Source organism: Cornus florida, unplaced genomic scaffold (genome assembly GCF_030987335.1).
Source record: "Cornus florida cultivar Cherokee Brave unplaced genomic scaffold, ASM3098733v1 CherokeeBrave_3.0.0_Hap2_Chr01, whole genome shotgun sequence".
Taxonomy (NCBI): domain Eukaryota; kingdom Viridiplantae; phylum Streptophyta; class Magnoliopsida; order Cornales; family Cornaceae; genus Cornus; species Cornus florida.
Genome location: NW_026775571.1, coordinates 10,283,635 through 10,304,271, shown reverse-complemented (window position 1 = coordinate 10,304,271; position 20,637 = coordinate 10,283,635). Strand labels below are relative to the sequence as shown.

Here is a 20,637-nt window from a genome sequence, read left to right as displayed (position 1 = left end):
TCTTTTTCATTCCCTTAGTATCCCATCTGCGACTTTCTTGTCTTTCCTAAGTTTCCTTCCACTTCTCTTCTTTAGTCTCTATCAAATGGACCATAAAAATAAATTAGCCCATGTTATACCAAATACGAGTCGTATCTTGAAACCTATTGATCCATTAACACACTTCCATCTCGTTATCATAGTAGTTCTTCCTAAATTATTTTATTATTGTTATTTTCTTTATCTTATTGTATTATCAATTATAGATTTACATAATTTATCATTTAATTCACCAACAAAATTATGGAAAGTAATTATAACTTGTAAATAGTACTTGAGAGTGGGTGTGTTTGTTTTGTTTAGAGGATCAAATGATTAAATAAGATTGATTTCCCTTCTTTCCTTGAGATTCAGGCCTGCTTACCTTTGTTATTTAATTAAAAAACTACAAATACCATAAAACCACATTCGATAAAAGGCAAATTAATTATTTGGTGATAGAATATGTATAATCTTTTATAAATAAAGTATTTTAATTTGTTTGGTAACACAACTGTCTGAAACATTTTTCTGGCTAATTTTATAATAATACCCTTTAACCTGGTATTACTATAATAAGATTTTATAAAATAAGGAATCAATTTTTTTTTTCAATTAAAAAAAACGAAAGATAAAATGGTCTAAGAAAAAATATTACCTACAATATAAACCACAGGTCTACTACTCAGAACTGAACTAAGTTGAAAAAAAAATAAAAAATAACTTCAACTCTTGTGAGCTAAAATCTGTACCATTTATTTATTTAATATTTTTTTTGTTTTGCCAAACACATTTAAAAGTAAAATTTTAAAATAAAAGTGGTTTTAATGATCTTACAGTGACTAGGGGACTTGTGCCACACCTGTATATAATTGTCATTTGGCACTCTTTGATGATCTTGGCAAGTATTCTCAAAACCTAAGTTACACCATTACTTTCATCCCAACAGATACGCATATACATCATGTACATGCACCATTGACAGCCAACCATGAGAATGATAGGCATCATATATTGTTAAAGGATAATGATTCTTAAACCTAAAATTCTAACTGAGAAACCTAGCCGAGGGATGAAGTGGATAAGTCTAAAACTTTGACTTCTATCCCTCGGCTAGGCTTCTCGATTAGTGTTTTAGGTCTAAGTAGCATTGTTAGAATATCCGACAAAATATGCAGACAGGCAACTGAACAAAGTATCTGTCCAATACAAGATTGCTCATAAACCACCAATGACCGACTGGTCAAGTGATATGGACCATGGAGGCCAAGATGATTTCTCATCAAGGTAAAAAAGTGCATTTTCTTCCATTCCATGATTTCTACCAATTATCCCTAATGTGGTAGAACCCTTCAGCAAACTTAGGGTAATTCACAAATTATAAACAAGTTCATGATTGGTACTCCGATGTGTAAAATATTTGCCATACCTTGCTGGCACTCTATTTGAAATTGGTATGAAGTTCCGAATAAGGCAGAAAAAGAAAGGGTAAAAGAGCTATACAAACAGTGTGTTATGCAGGCTTCAAGTGTTTGCCATGTTGGCGTACAACTAACAAGAGTCAAATTTCCCACATGCCTTAAAATTTGAAAAGACCAAGGCCTTCATCCAAGTATATGAACCCTCTTTATCAAGCCCATAGTCGTTTACCGCACTGTTATGAGTAAAGATTGTGTGATGACATGCTTACTGACTGTTCACCATTGTTTCTTCCCCTTTTTCTTTCTCTTGCTGCCGCTGCCACTGGCACTGGCACTGGCACTACCGCTATTGCTGCCACCTGCACTGCCGCTATTGCTGCCACCGGCACTGCCACCAGTCCTGGAGCTATTTCCAGCCTTGGCAGACGGACTCTCAGTTGCAGTTCCACTGGCAAAATTGTCAAACACGCCTGCTTGAACTGCATTCTGTAACCACTCAAATAGTTCCTCCTCAGTCATGCCCTCTTCCATGTTAGAGGGTATCCCAGCACCTCTTTGTCCTGAACTTGTTCCCTTGCTGTTGTACTTCGAGGTTACATTTGTGTTCACATGGAAACTTGGCTTGTGAGTATTGACTGGACATCTCATTCCCTGCAACAAAAAATCCAGTATACGTCTAGAGTGATATATTCATGTAAAACCAAATGGAGTTGTCTGTGATAGACCATTTGTTTTGATCAAACTGAAACTGTAACCACGATCTATTTAAATTATAGGTGAGAACCAAGTCTGTGCAAGGATGGGCACTTGGTGCGCAACAATGCAAAAGGTAAGGTCAGCACCAAACCACGCACCCCTTACACTACTACCCTTGGCCACGTAGGTAATGGACTTTTATCCATTATTTCAATAATTTTACTCCATTCAAGAAAGACAAAATCTCCCAATCCAAATCAACACACTGAGATTATCCATCTGATTATCGAAAGCAGTATCCCATGGTGCAATCAATAATTTTTAGTAGCTAAAGTTTTTTATTCAGCCATGGCTTTTTCAATTTTTCGAATACATTTCAATGGACCTATAATTCATAGGTGGGCCATTTGGGTTAGTTCATTGCACTTAACAAAGCAATTGAAAACAGTGGCATGACTCGTGGATGAATCACTAAATTATAATATTGTAATCCAATGTCAACACAAAAAAATTAAAAGAAGCCAGATAGTAGAATTTTAAAATGCAGGTACTTGTTAAAAAAAAAAGTTTAAGGGAGAAAGAGACATTATTGCATTAAAAAATGAACCAATTTGACAACCATGGCACATCCAAGCACCATCACTGGCTTGATAAATTAAGGGAAGAATTCTTATTTTTGCTTCCTGTTGCTTGATGTATTGATTTTTGTACAGATTAAACTATAAGCTTAAGATCCTTTCTTCAGTCTCTTGTAGCTTGGTTCTAATGCAGAAGCACAAAACATTCCCATGACAACTAAGAAATGCCATATACACTGGAATTTAATATAAATCTGAATGATAGATTTTTTGAGTTGTTGGATAATCTCACTTTGAATCCATGATGAATGCTAGGAGAAGAAACGAACAAAAATACTCTACCTGGCATATATACCATTCGGTGGCATTATATATCTTGCTATTTGCGCAAACATATGCAGATGGAGCTTCTACCTGCAAAATTAAACATAAGGGAAATTAATTTTAGTGTGTCACGTGGAAGAAGAAATATATATATGCACACACATCAATACAGTAAACTCTTTTTAGACTCAACAAAAACCTTGTCCTATCTATTTTAGAACAGCAATATAAATCCTGGTTTGCCATTTACTCCATCTAAGGCCACAACTTTAGTTAAATCACACACTATCATATTTTTCCTTACTATCTAAATCCCTGTTGATTCTGGTGTTCCTGTTCCCCTAATATTAGCCTTAGAGTGGACCATATTAATCTTCTTTAGTGGTACTATAATTAACTATTTATGCACATAGCCAAATCATTTAGGAGTGGCAATTCGTGTTAAAAGTATCCATCTAGGAGTGGCAATTCGTGTTAGTGGGTTAACTCATGTCGTGTTGACCTACTAGCATCTTGTTATATAGGTCAACTCGAACGTAAACCGTTTAATAATCATGTTAGGAACTCTTGCAACAAACACGACCCATTTATTAAACAGGTAAAACGACACAGCCTGTGTAACCGGTTTAATAAATGGGTCGCGTAAATCACAACATGACACAACCCGTTTAATAACCTATTTAACCGTTTAAATTAAATAGGTCATGTAACTCTTTTATTAACTCAGGTATAAAATGCAAATATAATGAAAACAATGACGATTATTATTTTTTTATTAAAAAAAAAAATGGACAAATACAAAAACCATATTGGATTTATATTGAAAAAACAAAAATGTCCAAAGTAATTGGGTTAAAACAAGTTGCGGGTTAATCAGGTACGACTAATTAAACAGGTCTAATCGGGTTAAACGAATTCAGCTCCAAAACACGAGCATAACACGACTAATTAAATGGGTTAAACTAGTTGACACGATTAAAGTCAACCCAAACCTGCTAATTTCGTGTAGCGTTCAAGTCATACTGGCCGTTGGCAGGTCATATTGAATTTTGGCACCCCTAACCTGTCTATTCTTCGTTAGTACTCTTTAATTATATTGTGAAAATTTGAGTATCTTGGCAATTTTATATATAAATACTAAAATACATTTTCGCCAAACATAAGACATCATATAGTTGTTATGATCTAATATCATGATCCTACAAAAAATTGTGTTCTTTTATCTACTTAAGGTTACAATATTCTTCTAAACCTCAGCTTCCAATGTAATTTTCATTCAACGATTTTTTAAAATAACATTTTCAGATTTCTAAAATCACATAATCTTGTTTTAAGACCCTTAGATTCACACTCAAGATGCAAATATCGAACTAAAATTAGTTTCCTCCTCCCTTAACAAGTCTATGTATTTTCTTCACATCAACCTTCAAACCCAATTTGGAAGAAAAGGTTGGTGTGTCTCTCTCTTCTTTGCATCTCTTACCACATTTTAACTTCCTTTCTATTTTTACTAAGATTTGAGCATCCACATCCCACCATTAACTCCTCAAAATTTGCCTTTTTATTTAGATTTTCCAATAACTTTTTTTTTTTTTCCCCCTTCTTTTTTGTTTTTTTCTTGGTTTTTTTTTTTTTTTTTTTTTTTTGGGGGGGGGGAAGGAATAGCCCAACCCCTTTCCAAAAATAAATAAAATATTGAGTTTTTAAAACATGACCCCTTAAAATAACCAAAACCTCTTCAAATCTTCTTAACACCCACATGGTTCCCGATTAACACGTTATGGAGTTTCTCCAACAATCACGTCAGTCTGCATTATTTCTCTCATTTTTCTCTTTCTCCTCAACCTCCTCTTCTTCTTACTAGAAGCCCTAGTATCTCTCTTCTTCTTTCTGAATATTCTATTTTTTCCTCTTTTTCCTCTTATTTCTCTCCAAAAATTTCTTTTATAAATCCTCTCTTACAATTTCTTTATTTTTATTTCAACCCTACTTCAATAGGCTTTCCTTAACTCTTTTTTTTTTCACTTTCTTGTACCCTCCTTGAAGGTTAAAACTCAAAAGAAATTATTTTTGTGAGATCTTTTGTACTTGCATTATTAACCCTGAATTCTTGCTTTCATCACCAACTTTGCTTCCTTTTTTTTTTTTTTTTCTCTCCGGCAAGTATCACCAATACTATTGGTTTTCCAACAATTGTTTTTCTTATTATAAAATGTTAAAACAGAGAATTGCTACAATCATAAAATGCTTTTCATAATGCAATCATCATATCATGTGTTGTAGGTGCTACTCACTTAAAGACTTTCAGTTATGAAAATTGTTAGATCAAAACTTTTCTACAGGATGGAGGATGAGTTTGTAGCAAATTACTTACTTGTCAACATTGGAAAATAAATTGCTGAGAATTTCAATTTGAATTCAGTAATAGAGGTTTTATATTATTTAAGAGAGCATCAAGCACAATTTTGATAGTAGATACTTGATCAGTCTTTCATTTTGTTTTTGTACATATCCACGTTATAATTGACTAGATATATGATGAGCTAATTTTTTTTTTTTTTTTGTCCATTTTTGTTTATATCTATGATGAAATTAGCAAGATGTAAATCTGTCGTCTGTATGAACCTAATAAATTACGAAATACTTATGATCTTTTATATTAAGAATATACACCAAGACTTCTACCAAAAATTATTATATTACACAACAAATTCTTTTTTTTCAGTTCTATTTCCATGTTACTATCTCCTCCCCGACCACAAAAAATAAAAATTGTTAAATTAGCTTCAATTTCCTTTTCTTTATCATTTTATTCTTAAATTAATTTCTACATTCTCCCATTTTCAATTTCACCACCCAACTCTTGGAATTCTAATTCCTTTTTCTCTTCTTAATTATCCTTTAATATATAGATATAAAATTATCAATAATATTATGATGTCAAGTTCTAGGAATAATCTTAGTGCTTGCATGTTACGCAATCTACTGTCCTAATTATACATATATCAATTTGACTACTGTTTATCCAGTTTTAAAGGCTATTAAGTATTAATCTTTCTTTCTAAAATAGGTATTCACTACAATTGAAGTCTCAGATAGGCTCCATTAGCATCAATTTTATCTCCAAATTCGTATTCTCTGTGCACTATCTCATATTCATTAATGCCTCGTCTTATAAATAATTCCTCTTTCGGGTATTCTTAGAATTAATTCACCTTATGTTCGAAAAAATGAACTTCACAGTAGATTAAGCCAGCGGCACACCTTATGCATTTTTATTTTTTTTGGAATCACACAAGAATTGAAGCAACACATCAGTTAGGGGAAACTTTCTAATATTTAAGCAAGTCCATGTCGTATCCTAGAAAATTCTTAAACAAAGCTCTGCACAGACTGCACATACCTTCTGCAGTATTCCAAAAAAGAAAGGTTGAGAAGACTGTTCAACCCATCCATCTCCATCTTTGGCTTGATGAAAATCTTTGCAATCCTTCAAAAGGGAAGCAAAGAGAAAATAAGCGTCAGGAACAAAGATCTATTTTCTTCTAAAGAAAGAGCACAATACATATGGAAAGACAAACCGCATCTTGCAACATGCTAAGATGCTTTTTTTCCATCTTTCATCAATGCATGATCATTCAACACCATGCATATATTCGGAAGAAAGGGTTAACCTGGCACCATCTTGCTTGAGATTTTGATTTTTTGGTGTAAACCCAGACATGAAAGTTGCCACATTTCCTGCAGGCAATCCGTCTTGATTCCTCGAGAGGGTCGTCACCGTCAACCTCTGTGCGTGCAAATCCAGAGCCAAAGATCCCGTGCCTTCTTCCATTCTGGACAAACAATTGCTGAAAGCTCAAGCAAGACCAAAAAGGTTTTATGCAAAACTATAAGAATGAACAAGAATATAGACAGTGCAAAGACTTTGAGGAGAGTATGGGGAAATTCAGTGTAAAACCAACATTTAAGCTTGCATCTTGTTCCAAGCAATTCTGAAGACAAGACGAGCTATATAGCATTTATGTAATTGAATTGAAAACGTGATATTCCATGTGGCAATTGGGCACCACATATACCCATAGTATCTTCCTAGAAAGTAATAAGGAGGAAAAGGAAAGAAAGGTAAAGAGCAGTATGCCCCAGCCCCCAAGTTGCCTACACAAGTGTCTAAACCTGTATAATTTCAATGCATTGCACAAAAAGACTATTGCAGCCAAGTTGCTATAATTTCAATTTTAGTGAAGTACGCACTTCACTAAAATTAGTTTTCACTTGCAAATGAAAGTGGCGGATATACCATGAACATTTGTAATTTTCATCTTAGCAAGAGAGCTCTCCCAAAAAGAATCAGACAAAAACTTGATTCCAGCAGCTCTATTTAGTGAAGACCTAGTAAGAATTTTGGCAGCTTTCCAGTTATTTGGCTCTTCTGAAATCAAGTCACAAGTTGGATAGATGCCAAATGGTGCCTTCTTTTCTGTTTAATTTTCTTCCCCAGATACACCTTCAACTCTTCGTTAAAACGATTACGACAATATCTGAATTATCAAACCTACCATACTCTTTCAATTTTTAGATCTTTGATTCCAACAGTGCCGAAAATTCAATTGCTAAGCACTGCATGAACATATGCCAAATCTACAAAAGACCATTACCAATTGCAATTGAAATAAACTCAATATTTTTAAGGACTTCTGACATAAGATTAAATCACAACAGGATAACATCAAGGATCCATGACACATGTTTCTCAACAATATAGATCTAGTTTAGAAATTTGAGAGATTTAATTCCAAGTAAGAACTCTGATGGATGCTTAGAAACTCAAGATTTGGAATTAGGACCAAGTCAGAATACACATAATAGAGCTACACTAAAGTAGGAAAAGAAATGCAGAAATATTGATATCTGACGGCCAGAATATTTGCGAATTTTATAATCCATGAAGCATCCATAATTAAGGGAGAGATTGAAGGACATTGCCTAGATGGAGAGAAATGCTACCAGGTGGTTTTCTAACCATTGACTAATGATCAAGTTAAAAGGAATCTTATGTGACAGTTACGAAGCCAGCTATGTTTGGTGCTACATCATTTATGACGTAGCGGAAGCGACAAATTTGTTCACAAGGAACGGGTTACTTTGAATCCACAAAGTAGGGTGCTTTGAATCCACAAAAGAGAGAAATTCATAAAGAATTCTGAAATATTATTGATAAAAGATTTTAAATTTTGCCATTGCAATACATGAATATTTATAATAAAGAAAACCTAACACTACAAGAAAACTAAAATATAAAGAAACCTAATAGCAAAAGGAAAATAAGCCTAATAATAAAGTTTCTCTAAAAATTCCGAAAAAATAAAATAAGAAACCTAATAAATAAAAAATACTAAATCTAAAATTTGAGAACAATTAGACTTTTTTTAGGCCTCGAACAAAAATCCCGAAATAATCAGCACGCCTCCAATAACACAATAAAACACGATTTCGGAGGCCTAAACGAAGGTTTTCGAAAACCGAAAACCAGTATGGCCCACAAGCTAAAGTTAGTGGGTTTTTCTCAATGCGTCGTTTACACCCAAAAAAATACTATTGGTTTGTCGAAAATGGACTTGTTGAATTGCTTGTTGAACTGTGCAGAATTGTGTCCTACATCAGTCCCCTCTACTTCAAAAAAATTCGTCCTCGAGTTTGGCTGTGAATAAAATGAATTATTGCCTACCACAAAATCATATTGTTCACTGCCATGAGAATCTCCAAAGCACAACACCAAAGTATTTTCATCAGGGAATAAATAATTCCTTATTATCAATTTGCTCAAATAATGATACATCACCAATTTGAAGCCCGAATTTTTCTATACCATCTTGGACATCTAATTTGGAAAAATTATTGACCCGCTGATCATCAATTATTTCTTGTTGCTCAATTTCAACACCAAACTCCGTGTCACCATCGTCTTTTGTTATGCCAAAGTGCTTTTCTGCATCTACGAACTCTTGCAAAGGAATTAATGATTTCACATCCTTGACTTCATTTTCTTCAACTTCAATAGGTGAAGCAACATAAATTTGCTCTTGATCAACCTCGATAATATTAGTCGTTGCCTTAACAAAATTATTATTATTCTTGATGCCACTATCTTTCTTGTAAATTTTCTTTGTAGAGTTTTTGACAGATGGACTCTTTCCGACAAGTTCGATATTTTTGAAACATCAAATCCAAATATTTGGTGGTAGAAATTTGGCCATGAATATCTGTTTCATCTTGTACCACGACCGAACAGGATGTGATCCTTTCCTCCTTCGATGAAACTGTATTTGTTCCCACCAAATTGAAGCTGATCCTTTAAGCTTGAAGGCAACAAGCGCAACTTGCTTGTTTTCAGGTACATCAAAATATTCGAAAAAATTCTTCAACTTCTTCAATCCAATCCAAGACATCTTCAATAATAAAACTTCCATTGAAAGTAAGTAGATCAAGTTTTTCCTGAAATTCACGATTGTTGCATCTACCTCGATCATGGAATATGAACTCATCATCATTGGAAGAATCATTGAAATAATCCGCATAAGCTGGAGGCCTACATGGATAAACAGAAACATAACTCATGCTCGGTTGGTTGCGAGACACATCATCAGCGCGAACACGAACTGAACCACGAACTTGGTTGCCACCAATTCCAAAACCAGTTGCTATGAACCAATCTTGAGCATGCATGGCTGCCCAAGGGCCTACACTCCCCAATCAACGTCACGAGAGCGGTTACTGCCAAGACGATCAATCGTCATCAGCCCAGAGTAAATCAAGGCTCTGATACCAGCTAACGTAGCGGAAGTGATAAATTTGTTCATAAGGAACGGGTTACTTTGAATCCATAAAGTAGGGTGTTTTGAATCCACAAAACAAGAGCCTAAAAAATAAAGTTTCTCTAAAATTCCGAAAAAATAAAATAAGAAACCTAATAAATGAAAAATACTAAATCTAAAATTTGAGAGCAATTAGACTTTGTTTAGGCCTCAAACAAAAATCCCCAAATAATCAGCAAGCCTCCTATAACACAATAAAACACGATTTCGGAGGCCTAAATGAAGGTTTTCAGCCGAAAACCAGCATGGCCCACAAGCTAAAGCTAGTGGGCTTTTCTTAATGCGTCGTTTACACCCAAAAAACACTATTAGTTTGTCGAAAATGGACTTGTTGAACTGCTTGTCGAACTGTGCATAATTCTGTCCTAAATCAATTTAAGATGTCAATAAACAACAATTTTTATAAAAAAATGTCCACTAGAGAGATATAAGAAAGAGAGAGGAGACGTGTATAAAAAAAATAAAAATTTGATAAATAAATAATTCATTAAAAAAAGCATTCAAAAGAGAAACACATTCCTAACAAAACACAAAAACTTGGGAAACCTAAGGCCCCAAGGAAGCCGAAAACTCAATAGTCTCCTCAGCAGAAGAACAAAGTCTACCCGAACCCCAAAAACAAGGAGAGCTAATAACAGAAGATTTTAGAACAGTGATGGAAGATTCCTCTCCTTCAAAGGATCTTCTATTTCGCTCCCTCCACAAACACCACCAAAGACATAAAGGCACCATCTTCCAGAACCCACGAGCTTGTTCTCCCAACGAACCCCCTCTCCAGGTGTCCATCAGGCCTCTTGTAGATCTAGGCATAACCCAACAAACTCCAAACAAACCTAGCAAAAGGTTCCAACAATCAATCGCCACTGGACAATGCAAGAGAAGATGATCAACCAACTCGACATTGCACTTACACATGCAACACCAATTCACCGTGATAAAAAAATTAAACAAAATGATACACTGAGATGTATGACTGTATGAGTAGCAATTCAGTAAAAGAAAAACGATGAATGCTTTCATTTCTCCATCTTTGAGCGATGCTGCTGAAACTTTTTACTCTTTTAGCTCTCTACTCGAAATGGGGAGCTAGGTCGAAGTATATCATGGTGGGTATCCATGTCCAAACTAGGGACGTTCGGCGGATTGGAAGGCAAATAGGCCAAGCTCCAATACTGCAATGTGATTGGGCAAAGGTGATTATTCTCACGAATCTCACCTAAAGATTTGTGTTATTATCCTAATACCCTTCCCTAATTGGTAACTTACATGGTTTGGTTGGAATCAGATAAATTGAAACAGGGCCCTTTTTTTTTTCTTTTTTTTTTTTTTTTTTTGATAAGTAAAACAGGGCCCTTGAAGCTCAAGTGAGAGAGTTTCTGAACCTTTCGAAATAACATACTGCAAGCCACGGCTCGCAAGAACTCTGGAATAGCAAGAGGAAGGGCGGCCCTGAAGTATGGTTTGCTAGCCAGCTTGGCATGGAAAAGACTAGAAGGATGTACAAACTTTCAAACTAACAGAGGCCTTGTTTTGAACTAGCTAGAAATATTGTTTAGACTTGTAACCAGGCAAAGATGATGATGCGAGTTACAGACCTAAAACTCTACAGTCATTATGCAAACTACCATTTCTGGACAGTCACAACATAATCGTGCAAGGCCAAAAATTCAAGTCAAGAAATGTCCGTGCTGTAATCAAGCAAAATTCCTGGTGCTGTGTACTGTCTGCATAGAAAGGAGTAGACCCTCCCCAAGGGAGAGATCAACTCCAATGTTTCTTATGTCACAGATACAGTAAAACACACATTCTCTACCATTTTGATTTGAAATTTTCAATTATGAGAAGCAACAATGGACATACTAATTCACAGAAAGTGACAAATATATGAATGAACCAACTAAAAAACACTAGATGCTATAACAATTTTAGGCAATGACAGAGTACACATGCAACAACCAAAATCAAGTGAATAAGACTAATGAATGCTAAATGGATGTGCTGTATGATTGCATGGCTTTTAAGTCAGCATCCCCTACTTTGTTGCATCAAATTACATATCAGACAGAGAGTTAAGAAACAGCTCGCACATTTTTATCCAATACACGTATATGTGGGATTGTTGCCAAGAAAGAGAATGTTTGAGATAGATGTTATCTATCTAAAGATGGATAAAGAATGCAAACTCATGCATCAGTAAACTATAAAAAGATGAGAACAGGACAGATATGCAAACCTTTTGAGAAGCAGTTTGAAACCTACGGAAACAGTCCAGAAGCTCCTCCCTCCTCAATTCATCATCATAAGCTTTTTGCTTAGAAGAATCAAGTAGAACCTAGAAAAAGGTATCCTAGTTCATAGCCAGACATGACAAACCAAATAATACAAAGAAATATTTTTTTAAAGGATAAAAATGGAAGTCAAAAGCTTACCTCATATGCGTTTTGAAGCTTCTTAAAAGCTTCAGCAGCCTTTTCATTACCCATATTTTTATCAGGATGGACCAGCATTGCCTGATAACCAAACCGAAAAGCTTGCTAAACAAATCTTTCGAGTTCTTTTCAATATAATATGGTAGTAACACCAAGAAATGACACATATCCGAAAGTAAAATAATCCATTGGTCAGCTACAAGAAACACCACTGAGTTTCTTAAATGAACAATCTATCATCACCCCTATAGAGCACCCTTAATCTGTGGGACTAGCATGATGAAAAACAGTAGCTGCATATATGATTCACAGTGATGCTTTCCCGCAAATAATAAATAATTAAAAGTCACCAACCTTTTTCCTATACTCACGCTTGAGTACAGAAACATCTGCATTATTGTACCGGGACAAACCCAATGCTGAATAGTGATCTGTACAGTTTAACAAACGAACAACTTCATCTTCAGATGTTATTTCGGAATCAGTCCCACTAGTCGAAGGCACTCCTGAACTACGATCAGCTGATTGACCAGACCCCATTTCGGAGGATGAAGCTGGCTCACCATAGAAAAAGCCAGGACGGCCTCGCATACCAGCTGTTTCAGGGGTATCGTTGGGCCTTCCATGCTCGTTTGCATTGTTCTTCAAGAAGAATATTAGAACATCACTCGATATAAAAGATAAATTCAAACCCAAAAGTAAACCAATCCATCCAACATAACTCCATGCACAATATACAGAATACACAGTGGTTATGAACAGTGCAAGACGTTCATGGCTCAATGTAAATGCCAACCCTGCATTCCAAAGAATTCCAATCTCAGTGCGTTTTGAAGAAAAATTAATAAACAAAGAGAGATGATACTTCCCACTCTCAAAGAAAGGTCAACAAGATCACCTCCAAAGAAGATGATGAGTGCCGTTGTCCAAAAGCTTCCATAAAACCACAGGAAAACAATTCCAGAAATGGCAATCAATAAAATTGCAATGGCAAACCCAACAAGAAATCCCACCAAAGTAGCCATGACCTGAAAAATTAAAGATTTGTTTAAGAAGATAAACGTAACATAAAAGTCAATAGCTCAAGTATAAAATTTCTTTCTCAAAGAAGTTCTAATAAGAACACTACAAGAAATGCAACTACTTTAACCATTGGGTCAGGTTGTATACCCTCATCACCCCAATGGAAAGGTGAGGGTTTGAGCCCCATAGTGGGCATTATGGGTGTGTGTAACTGAGTATTTACCTACCAAAAAAAAAACCCAGATAGAGATGATGATCTTCCTCTGATGTATTACCATACCGGTTCCAACTTAGAGGAATGTTATGGTAAAACTTCGTTTCACGTCAATCCCACAAGCCTCTTATCCAGTCTCATTCAATCACAGCAGGGGAGCAATTCAAAATAGAAAAACTCACATTGGGACCAACAGGGTCAGCTACCCAGCTAACTTTTATAATTAAATACCGTTACTGTGGCTAGCTACTGACCAGGCCAGACCATGGGAACTTTAATATGGCAGCCCGCAGAAAATGATTGGATACAACAAAACATTTGAAGGAATAAATTCATGATCCAAAATGGGCCCATTAAATAAATTGGAAGGAACCACCAGAGATAATGAGATGATATCAGTTACAAGAATCATTGGTCCTATTTTCCCTAATGGCCGCACATTCACAATTATGAACCAGAACTAAGAAACCATGCGCTTGAACACAACTAGAAATTTAATTTTCACGGACATAAAGAGTGTCAACATATTAAAAAATCAGAATCCTCTGATGACAAGGAATGATAATTAGACAAAAAAGCTGCAAAATAGAGAGGTATGATTTGTTTCAAATATGTATAGTTAAATATATAAAAGGGCAGTTTAAAAAAATCCCAACAAAAACTATAAACAAATAGATGAACAAATCAATTCTTTGTTGTGGAAGGGGAAAGAAAAAGCTAATTGTTAAGACAAGGTATTGCTAGACTTACCAGAACCGCAACAAACTTGAACGTTCCAATCATCGCAATGACTGAGAAAATGCTGCACCATATAACTGAGAAGAAGGATGTCGTCCCCATGCGTAGGAAGGAGTCGATGCCTCTAAGAGAGCAGTCCAACCAAAGCATTGATATGAGAAGCATTACGTTCCCAAAATGCATAAGCCATCTAAAGAAAATTGGATACACATGCTCAATCTTCGTTCGAACATAATCACGAGCATTTAATATGTTGGTTGTTAAAGAAATAAACCATGGTTTCTGCCTCTCTACCCATTCAGTAGCTGCCTTTAAAATGAACAATGCTGAGGCCCTCAGGCGTCTCACAACCACTGCATCTAAGAACGCTAAACGTTCCATCACATTTTCCGCATGCAGCCCTGGCAAATGGTCCAAAATACATTTTGAATATTTTGGACTTTGATTACTGATGGGTGATGGCCAATTTTCTTCCATTGAATCAGAAGCTTCCATCGTAGATGTATTTTCGATCCAATCTCCTGAGTTACTGCCAGAAGGCACTGAATGCTGTAGACCCTCTGTTGCATCCATCTCTTGATTATCTCTTCTCACAAATTTATCAGACTTTTGCTTGTTTTTCTTCTCATCTCCTAAATGGTTCGTTTTATTCACACCATCTGTTACAGGTATGCTTGCATGATTAACATTTGCAAGGTCCTCCCCACCAACAACCTTCCCCTCACATGCTTTTCCCCTTCCTTTTGCATTTGGCAATGCACATCCTGAATCTGAAACAACTTTTTTGTGGTTTAATGAATGACGATCCAATCCTTTCTTCTGTTGGCTTCCCTTCCGAGCCATGAAATAATATGCTAAGGTATTATTCAAATGGGAAGTCAAATTAAACCATTTCTGATTGCAAGCAATAAGACCATGCCATGCAAATTAGATGCCATGTGAATGGTGAAACCTGTCACTATAAAATATGGATAATTAGAATTATTAATATGCGGGCATTCTTAGCACAGGAAAAAGCAACGTACCCTATCTAGAAAATTACATCTCCGAAAGTTTATTAATAAGTAAAATATGCACATTAAGAAGCCGCACAAACAAGCAGCCTGGCCATTTTATAGTCACCAACCAGTAGCTTCAAAACATATCATGATTTCATGCCCTAAAGATGAAGATAGTTCGTTTTATTTTCAATAAGCAGAAAATTGTTCTTGAAAAATGAGGATCGTGAGTCGTGACCCTGGATTCTAATAGCCAAGACCTAGAGGAGGAAAGGGGTTGAATAGATCTTCACAACTAATTGATGAACTTATAACAGAAATTCAAAATTAAACTATTATTAACTGAATTTCATTTCAAACTTTTTTTTTTTTTTTGATAAGTAAAATAAGATTGAAGAACCACTCAAAAGGGGAGCGAAACCCAAGAACAAAAGACAGGCCAAAGCGCCTCAAGCCTTCAAAGAGGCCAAAAAGACAACCAATTCCTCAACAGACTGAAAATCCCTCCCTGAAACCCAACAAAAAAGAGTGGAAAGAATAGAGAAACACCACAATTTTACATGGTAAACATTAAACCACGGGACTTAGTCCAGGTAGATCAAATTCATTATGTAAAGAAAGGTTCACAACTAGGTTAACAATAGTCTAACCCAAGAATCCCCTAGGTATCTCTTACCCGGACTCATACCAAATGATTCTCCTAAATCTCTGTTGCTGCTAGCCAACAAACTTAGCTGCTCACGCTATCCGCTCATACTTTAGTATTTTGATCTCCGTGACATCTGATTTTGTTTGGTTGAAAGGAATTTGCAAGTGTTAAAGTCCTTAGATTCTAGAATTCAATTGATCAGCACATAAAGTCATTCCCTATCTAAGTTTATAATGATGAATGAAAAAAAAAAAACTCTAGCAATTAGATTTCTAGAATGCACTCTGATTTTTCCTAAAACCCTCATGATGCTCAATGTATGCTTGTATGTGCTAGGTACACTTTTGCTGACAACATGGAGTGTTTATATGAACATTTAAGCAGGAAGGATTAGGGTCTAGAGAGTTTAAAACCTATTCGTCATTCCACACACTTTGATCAATCGAGACTCAGTATTGATACATTGAACCTAGTCCAGTGGGTTTCCATTGATTCTTCGATCAAGCAAACTCCTCTGTCCTAGTTCCTTTAGGATTTTCAAAATAGAAACAAATTTTGGCATTCTAAAACAGGTTTTTAAGGATCAAACATTTAAATTGAAACCCTAGAATGTTTTAGCATGTTTAATCAATTGAACGAATGTATAAATTGAGAGTTGAATACCCTTGTGCCCTTGTTGAAGCTTTGAAGTTGTTGATTCGCTTTTGGACCAGAGGTAACTCAACTAACAAATCTAACTAATTTTTTAAACAATAATCGAAACTTAAAATGAAACATATAGACTCTAGCCTTGTACAAAATAGGACCTAACAGCATTGATGCAGACCAGACTTGAAAAGGAAGTGAAACCAAAATATACAAACAAAAGGGATTATGACGAATATCTCAACAAAGTTAGGATCACCATAGCATCATATCTAGATAATACATGAAATTGCACGCCCCAGGAGAGAGAGAGAGAGCACTACTTGATACTTACCACTTATGTAATGATTGTTGACTGATTTCAAGTAATTTGAATTTACCTAATGAATCAATCATGTGAGTTCAACTATTACATTTTCGATGTTCACTAGGTCAAAACATTATAGATTAATACCATGGACACTTTTGTGAAGGTGTCGTGTTGGCGTCGGACATTGAAACTTCACTAACACTCTTAGACATGCATTGCCCGTAAGTTAAAATTAAATTTCAATATTTCAAACACTTAGTAGACAGATTCGGATGCTTGGCTGAGATATCCTGGGCACTTAACTGACACATTCCTGACATTTGGACAACACATCCTTAACACTAGACCAATACAACCCATGCACTTAGCCAACACATTTCAAACACTTGACAAACACATCCCAAGAACTTTGCTCACACATCTCGGACACTTGTCAAAAACATCCCAGACGTCCTCAAACGTCCTATATATACAGAGCATGTTGAAGAGTAGTCACTCCAACACTGTCAAGCACACAATGACACCTTTCATATATGACAAAAAATTTAATTGTGATGACTATGTTGAGTAGACTCAGATACATGTGTCAGGTGGACATATCAAATCCCCAAACAAAGGACACAGGAACACCACTAAATATCCATATTATCATTTTTAGGCTAGTGAAATTTTGACCCACCCCAAATGCTTTCATAAGTGAAAAAAAAAAAAAAAAAAAAAAAAAAAAAAAAAAAAAAAAAAAAAAAAAAAAAAAACTATTACCTTAATGTTAGTAAGAAATAGGAGTCAACTCAGTAATTCAATCCACTATTTTTATAAACCCAAATCATCAATCAACCAATTAAAGTGACATCTCATGCTTTCGTGCTCCTAAAGAGGGCGTACTTAATTGAACCATGATTTAATAAATGAATACCAAAAGACGTTCGAAATGAGGAAAGATAATTGAAAATTCCTTGTCAAAAATTGAGTGATCAAAACAACCAATGTTACTAGACTTCAACCAATAACCAATGTTGGTGTCTTACTTTTGGCTTGTTTGATGTTCAGTGGGTTATGCCCAAGTCTACGAAAGGATTGATTGATGCTTGGATAGGTTGTCATGAGGGGCTTTTTTGGAGGGTGGCACCCTTAGGTGTTTGGTGGTGCATTTGGAAGGAGCGGAATAGGAGATCTTTGATGGAGAGGAATCTTCTTTTGGGGCTTTAAAGTTTGTAATTGTTAGCTCTCTTTTTTGTTGGGGTTTGGGAAGAAATTGTAAATCTATAGAGGAGATTGTTTATTTTTTGGGCTCCTTGAGTTCTTAGGTTCTTTTTGGCTTTGGCCATTGTGTAGCTTTCGGGATGCGTTCCCCTTTTGAATGCTTTCTATATCATACTTACTTATCCAAAAAAAATAAAAAAAAAAAACAACAACAACAACAATACATAAGATCAAGATTGGTAAGAGTCGAATACTTTTTTTCTTTTTCTTGAAAGAGTAATATTTACCAAATTTAGAATCAAACATAGGAGGTAATGAAAAAGAAGAAAGAATATTCAGAAAGTTATCAAAAATCGAGTGATAAAAACAACCAATGTTGCTAGACTTCAAGCAGTAACACATAAGATCAAGATTGGTAACAGTCGCAATTATTATTTTTTTTCTTTAAAAAGTAATATTTACCAAATTTGGAATCGAAAATAGGAGGTAAGGAAACAAGATGGCCCTGTAAATTGGTCAATAATCCACTTAGCTTGATTTGTGATTCAGCTGACACACAAAAGGAAACATAATTCCTTGAGGGAGACAGTCTAGTAGTCTACAGTTCAGGGAATCCGACTCTAGATTTGGTCCAAGCTTTTGATGCTAGAAATTCAATTAATTAGGGTTAGCAAACACTTGTGTTCCATATAGAACCATATATTATTAATATATAAACTATTGTGCCATTTTTCACAACCCCAACCAATATTCTTTTAGGACTGTTTCCTTCCTTTCAGAAATTTCGACTTCTTTGAAACATAAAAACACTTGCTGGTGCAAAGCACTCGTTGTTCTTTTGCAGATGGCCCAAAATATTTCACATGATTTCCATTATCTTGCCTTCAGTTGATGTTATCACTAACTTATTGATGAATGTACTCATATATGACTAATTTATCTCATCTTCATGTACTTAATTCCCTTACAGTACTTATCCAACTTGACACATTTTATAGATGTGTTTCTTGATTGTTTGTCTTCTATTCATCTTTGACAAATTTCCCCTTTAATATGTATGGCTTGCATTATGAAATTACTCCAAAAGTACTTCTTCACTTAATTGCACAAAATGACCCTAAATTAATAGACACTAGCCACCATGAAAGCCACTCACCGACCTACAGACACAAGTCAACAATTTCCAGGATTGCAATCTTTAACTAATTTTATAAACTGAACTGACAGTACAGACAAAAATGTATAACTAACCGAAAAATGGGTAAACCATTACAATTTGAAAATATGCCTAACACAAAGAACAAGATTATTCAACAAAGGAAATACATTCAAAGTGCCACTAATCTAAGAATAACAACCTAAGACAACCATCCCATCATGAAGAATGCATCATAAAGGCAAAAATCCAAGAAGGCACATAAATTTGGAATCAGAATCTAAAATACTACACACAAGAAAATTCAACAACAGCATTTTATAAAATAATAATAGAAACCCAATCTAGAAATATTGTTCTATAAACTAAACAGAGAGGCTAAGGTAGACTTGAAGTCATAGCAAATGGTTCAGCTATTTCCTATGCAGCGATTAAGCTAATAATTCCTTGAAAAACAGAAAGAATTTAATTGCAGCATGGAAGCTAAAAAATGGAGACCCCTTTCTTGTGTTCCAAACCCTAAATACTAATTCTCTGGGTTTTTCTTGGATTTCAACCCCAAAAATCTTTCTGATTTTCAATTGAAAAAACAAATAACACAAGCTGATATAAATGTGCATGTGCATGTACAGATGTGTATGTAAATTGAATAGGGATTGCTTACCGGCAAGAAATCGGAACGATGAGAGAGAACGGATCAGAGAGAGAGAGAGAGAGAAATAGGAGAGAGAGAAGGAAGGAGCAAAGGTGAGCAGAGGAGAAGGAACGCAACCCAGAGTCACTGAGAAATGAGAAGAGATAGACGCAAGTTTCTCTCTCTCTCTCTCTCTAACTGGTACTTGGTAATTGGTACTGCCGCGCGGCCCACACCAACCAAACCAGACCAGCTAGCTGAGAAACCAACTAACGCTGTTCGAACCCAATCCCATAACCTAAATCTTAACCATGTACCAATTCATCTACCCCTCACTTATGGCCCCTTTATTGAAAGAGAGTGTAAATAGGAATTGGAAATTTAATTTTTTTTTATTTTAATTTCAAAATACAGATTTGATCAGAAATTATTACATAATCTGGAATTGGTACGACCAATCACTAGCCAACACATACGTAAAAAACTTAATAAAGTTGGCCCAAAGCTAACATATTTATTTGCATGTCGACTAGTGGCCTGAGACTAATGGTGCAGAACCATGTAATAATTTATCTCGTTTCGATACTTCTAAATGTAATTTTAAAATTAATTTTTACCATTACTCGTTTCACGCTCTTAAAATAAGAGTATAAAATTTGAAACTCCGAAATCGAATGTGAAAAGAACTGGTGAGCTTCACACAGAGCATTGGGGCTTATACCATGT

The 20,637-nt window shown here is 35.3% G+C and overlaps 1 protein-coding gene across 3 annotated transcripts; it reads right to left on the bottom strand.

Moving 5' to 3' along the window:
- Positions 1-1,428: 1,428 nt before the first annotated feature.
- On the bottom strand, positions 1,429-20,219 carry LOC132286589 (uncharacterized). Of its 3 annotated transcripts, none has more exons than XM_059788982.1 (10): positions 19,942-20,219; positions 14,329-15,274; positions 13,240-13,369; positions 12,696-13,138; positions 12,342-12,422; positions 12,146-12,244; positions 6,712-6,888; positions 6,441-6,527; positions 3,056-3,127; positions 1,429-2,090 (listed from the first exon to the last, which is right to left on the bottom strand). In XM_059788982.1, the coding sequence occupies exons 2-10, from the start codon at positions 15,157-15,159 to the stop codon at positions 1,716-1,718; spliced, it is 2,295 nt and encodes a 764-aa protein (XP_059644965.1). In that variant the 5' UTR covers positions 15,160-15,274; positions 19,942-20,219; the 3' UTR covers positions 1,429-1,715. The 3 variants fall into 3 exon arrangements, with proteins under 3 accessions (XP_059644965.1, XP_059645027.1, XP_059645097.1); XM_059789044.1 differs by having other exon boundaries at positions 14,329-15,268; XM_059789114.1 differs by having other exon boundaries at positions 6,712-6,873; positions 19,942-20,217.
- Positions 20,220-20,637: the final 418 nt, after the last annotated feature.

Bases quoted from the DNA above. Each gene is read 5' to 3' on its own strand.
- LOC132286589 (XM_059788982.1), bottom strand. From the start codon at position 15,159: ATGGCTCGGAAGGGAAGCCAACAGAAGAAAGGATTGGATCGTCATTCA. The intron at 13,139-13,239 runs GTGATCTTGTTG...TTTGGAATGCAG, and splicing joins ACTCATCATCTTCTTTGGAG to GGTTGGCATTTACATTGAGC. The intron at 2,091-3,055 runs GTAGAGTATTTT...TTTTTGTTGCAG, and splicing joins CCGAATGGTATATATGCCAG to GGAATGAGATGTCCAGTCAA.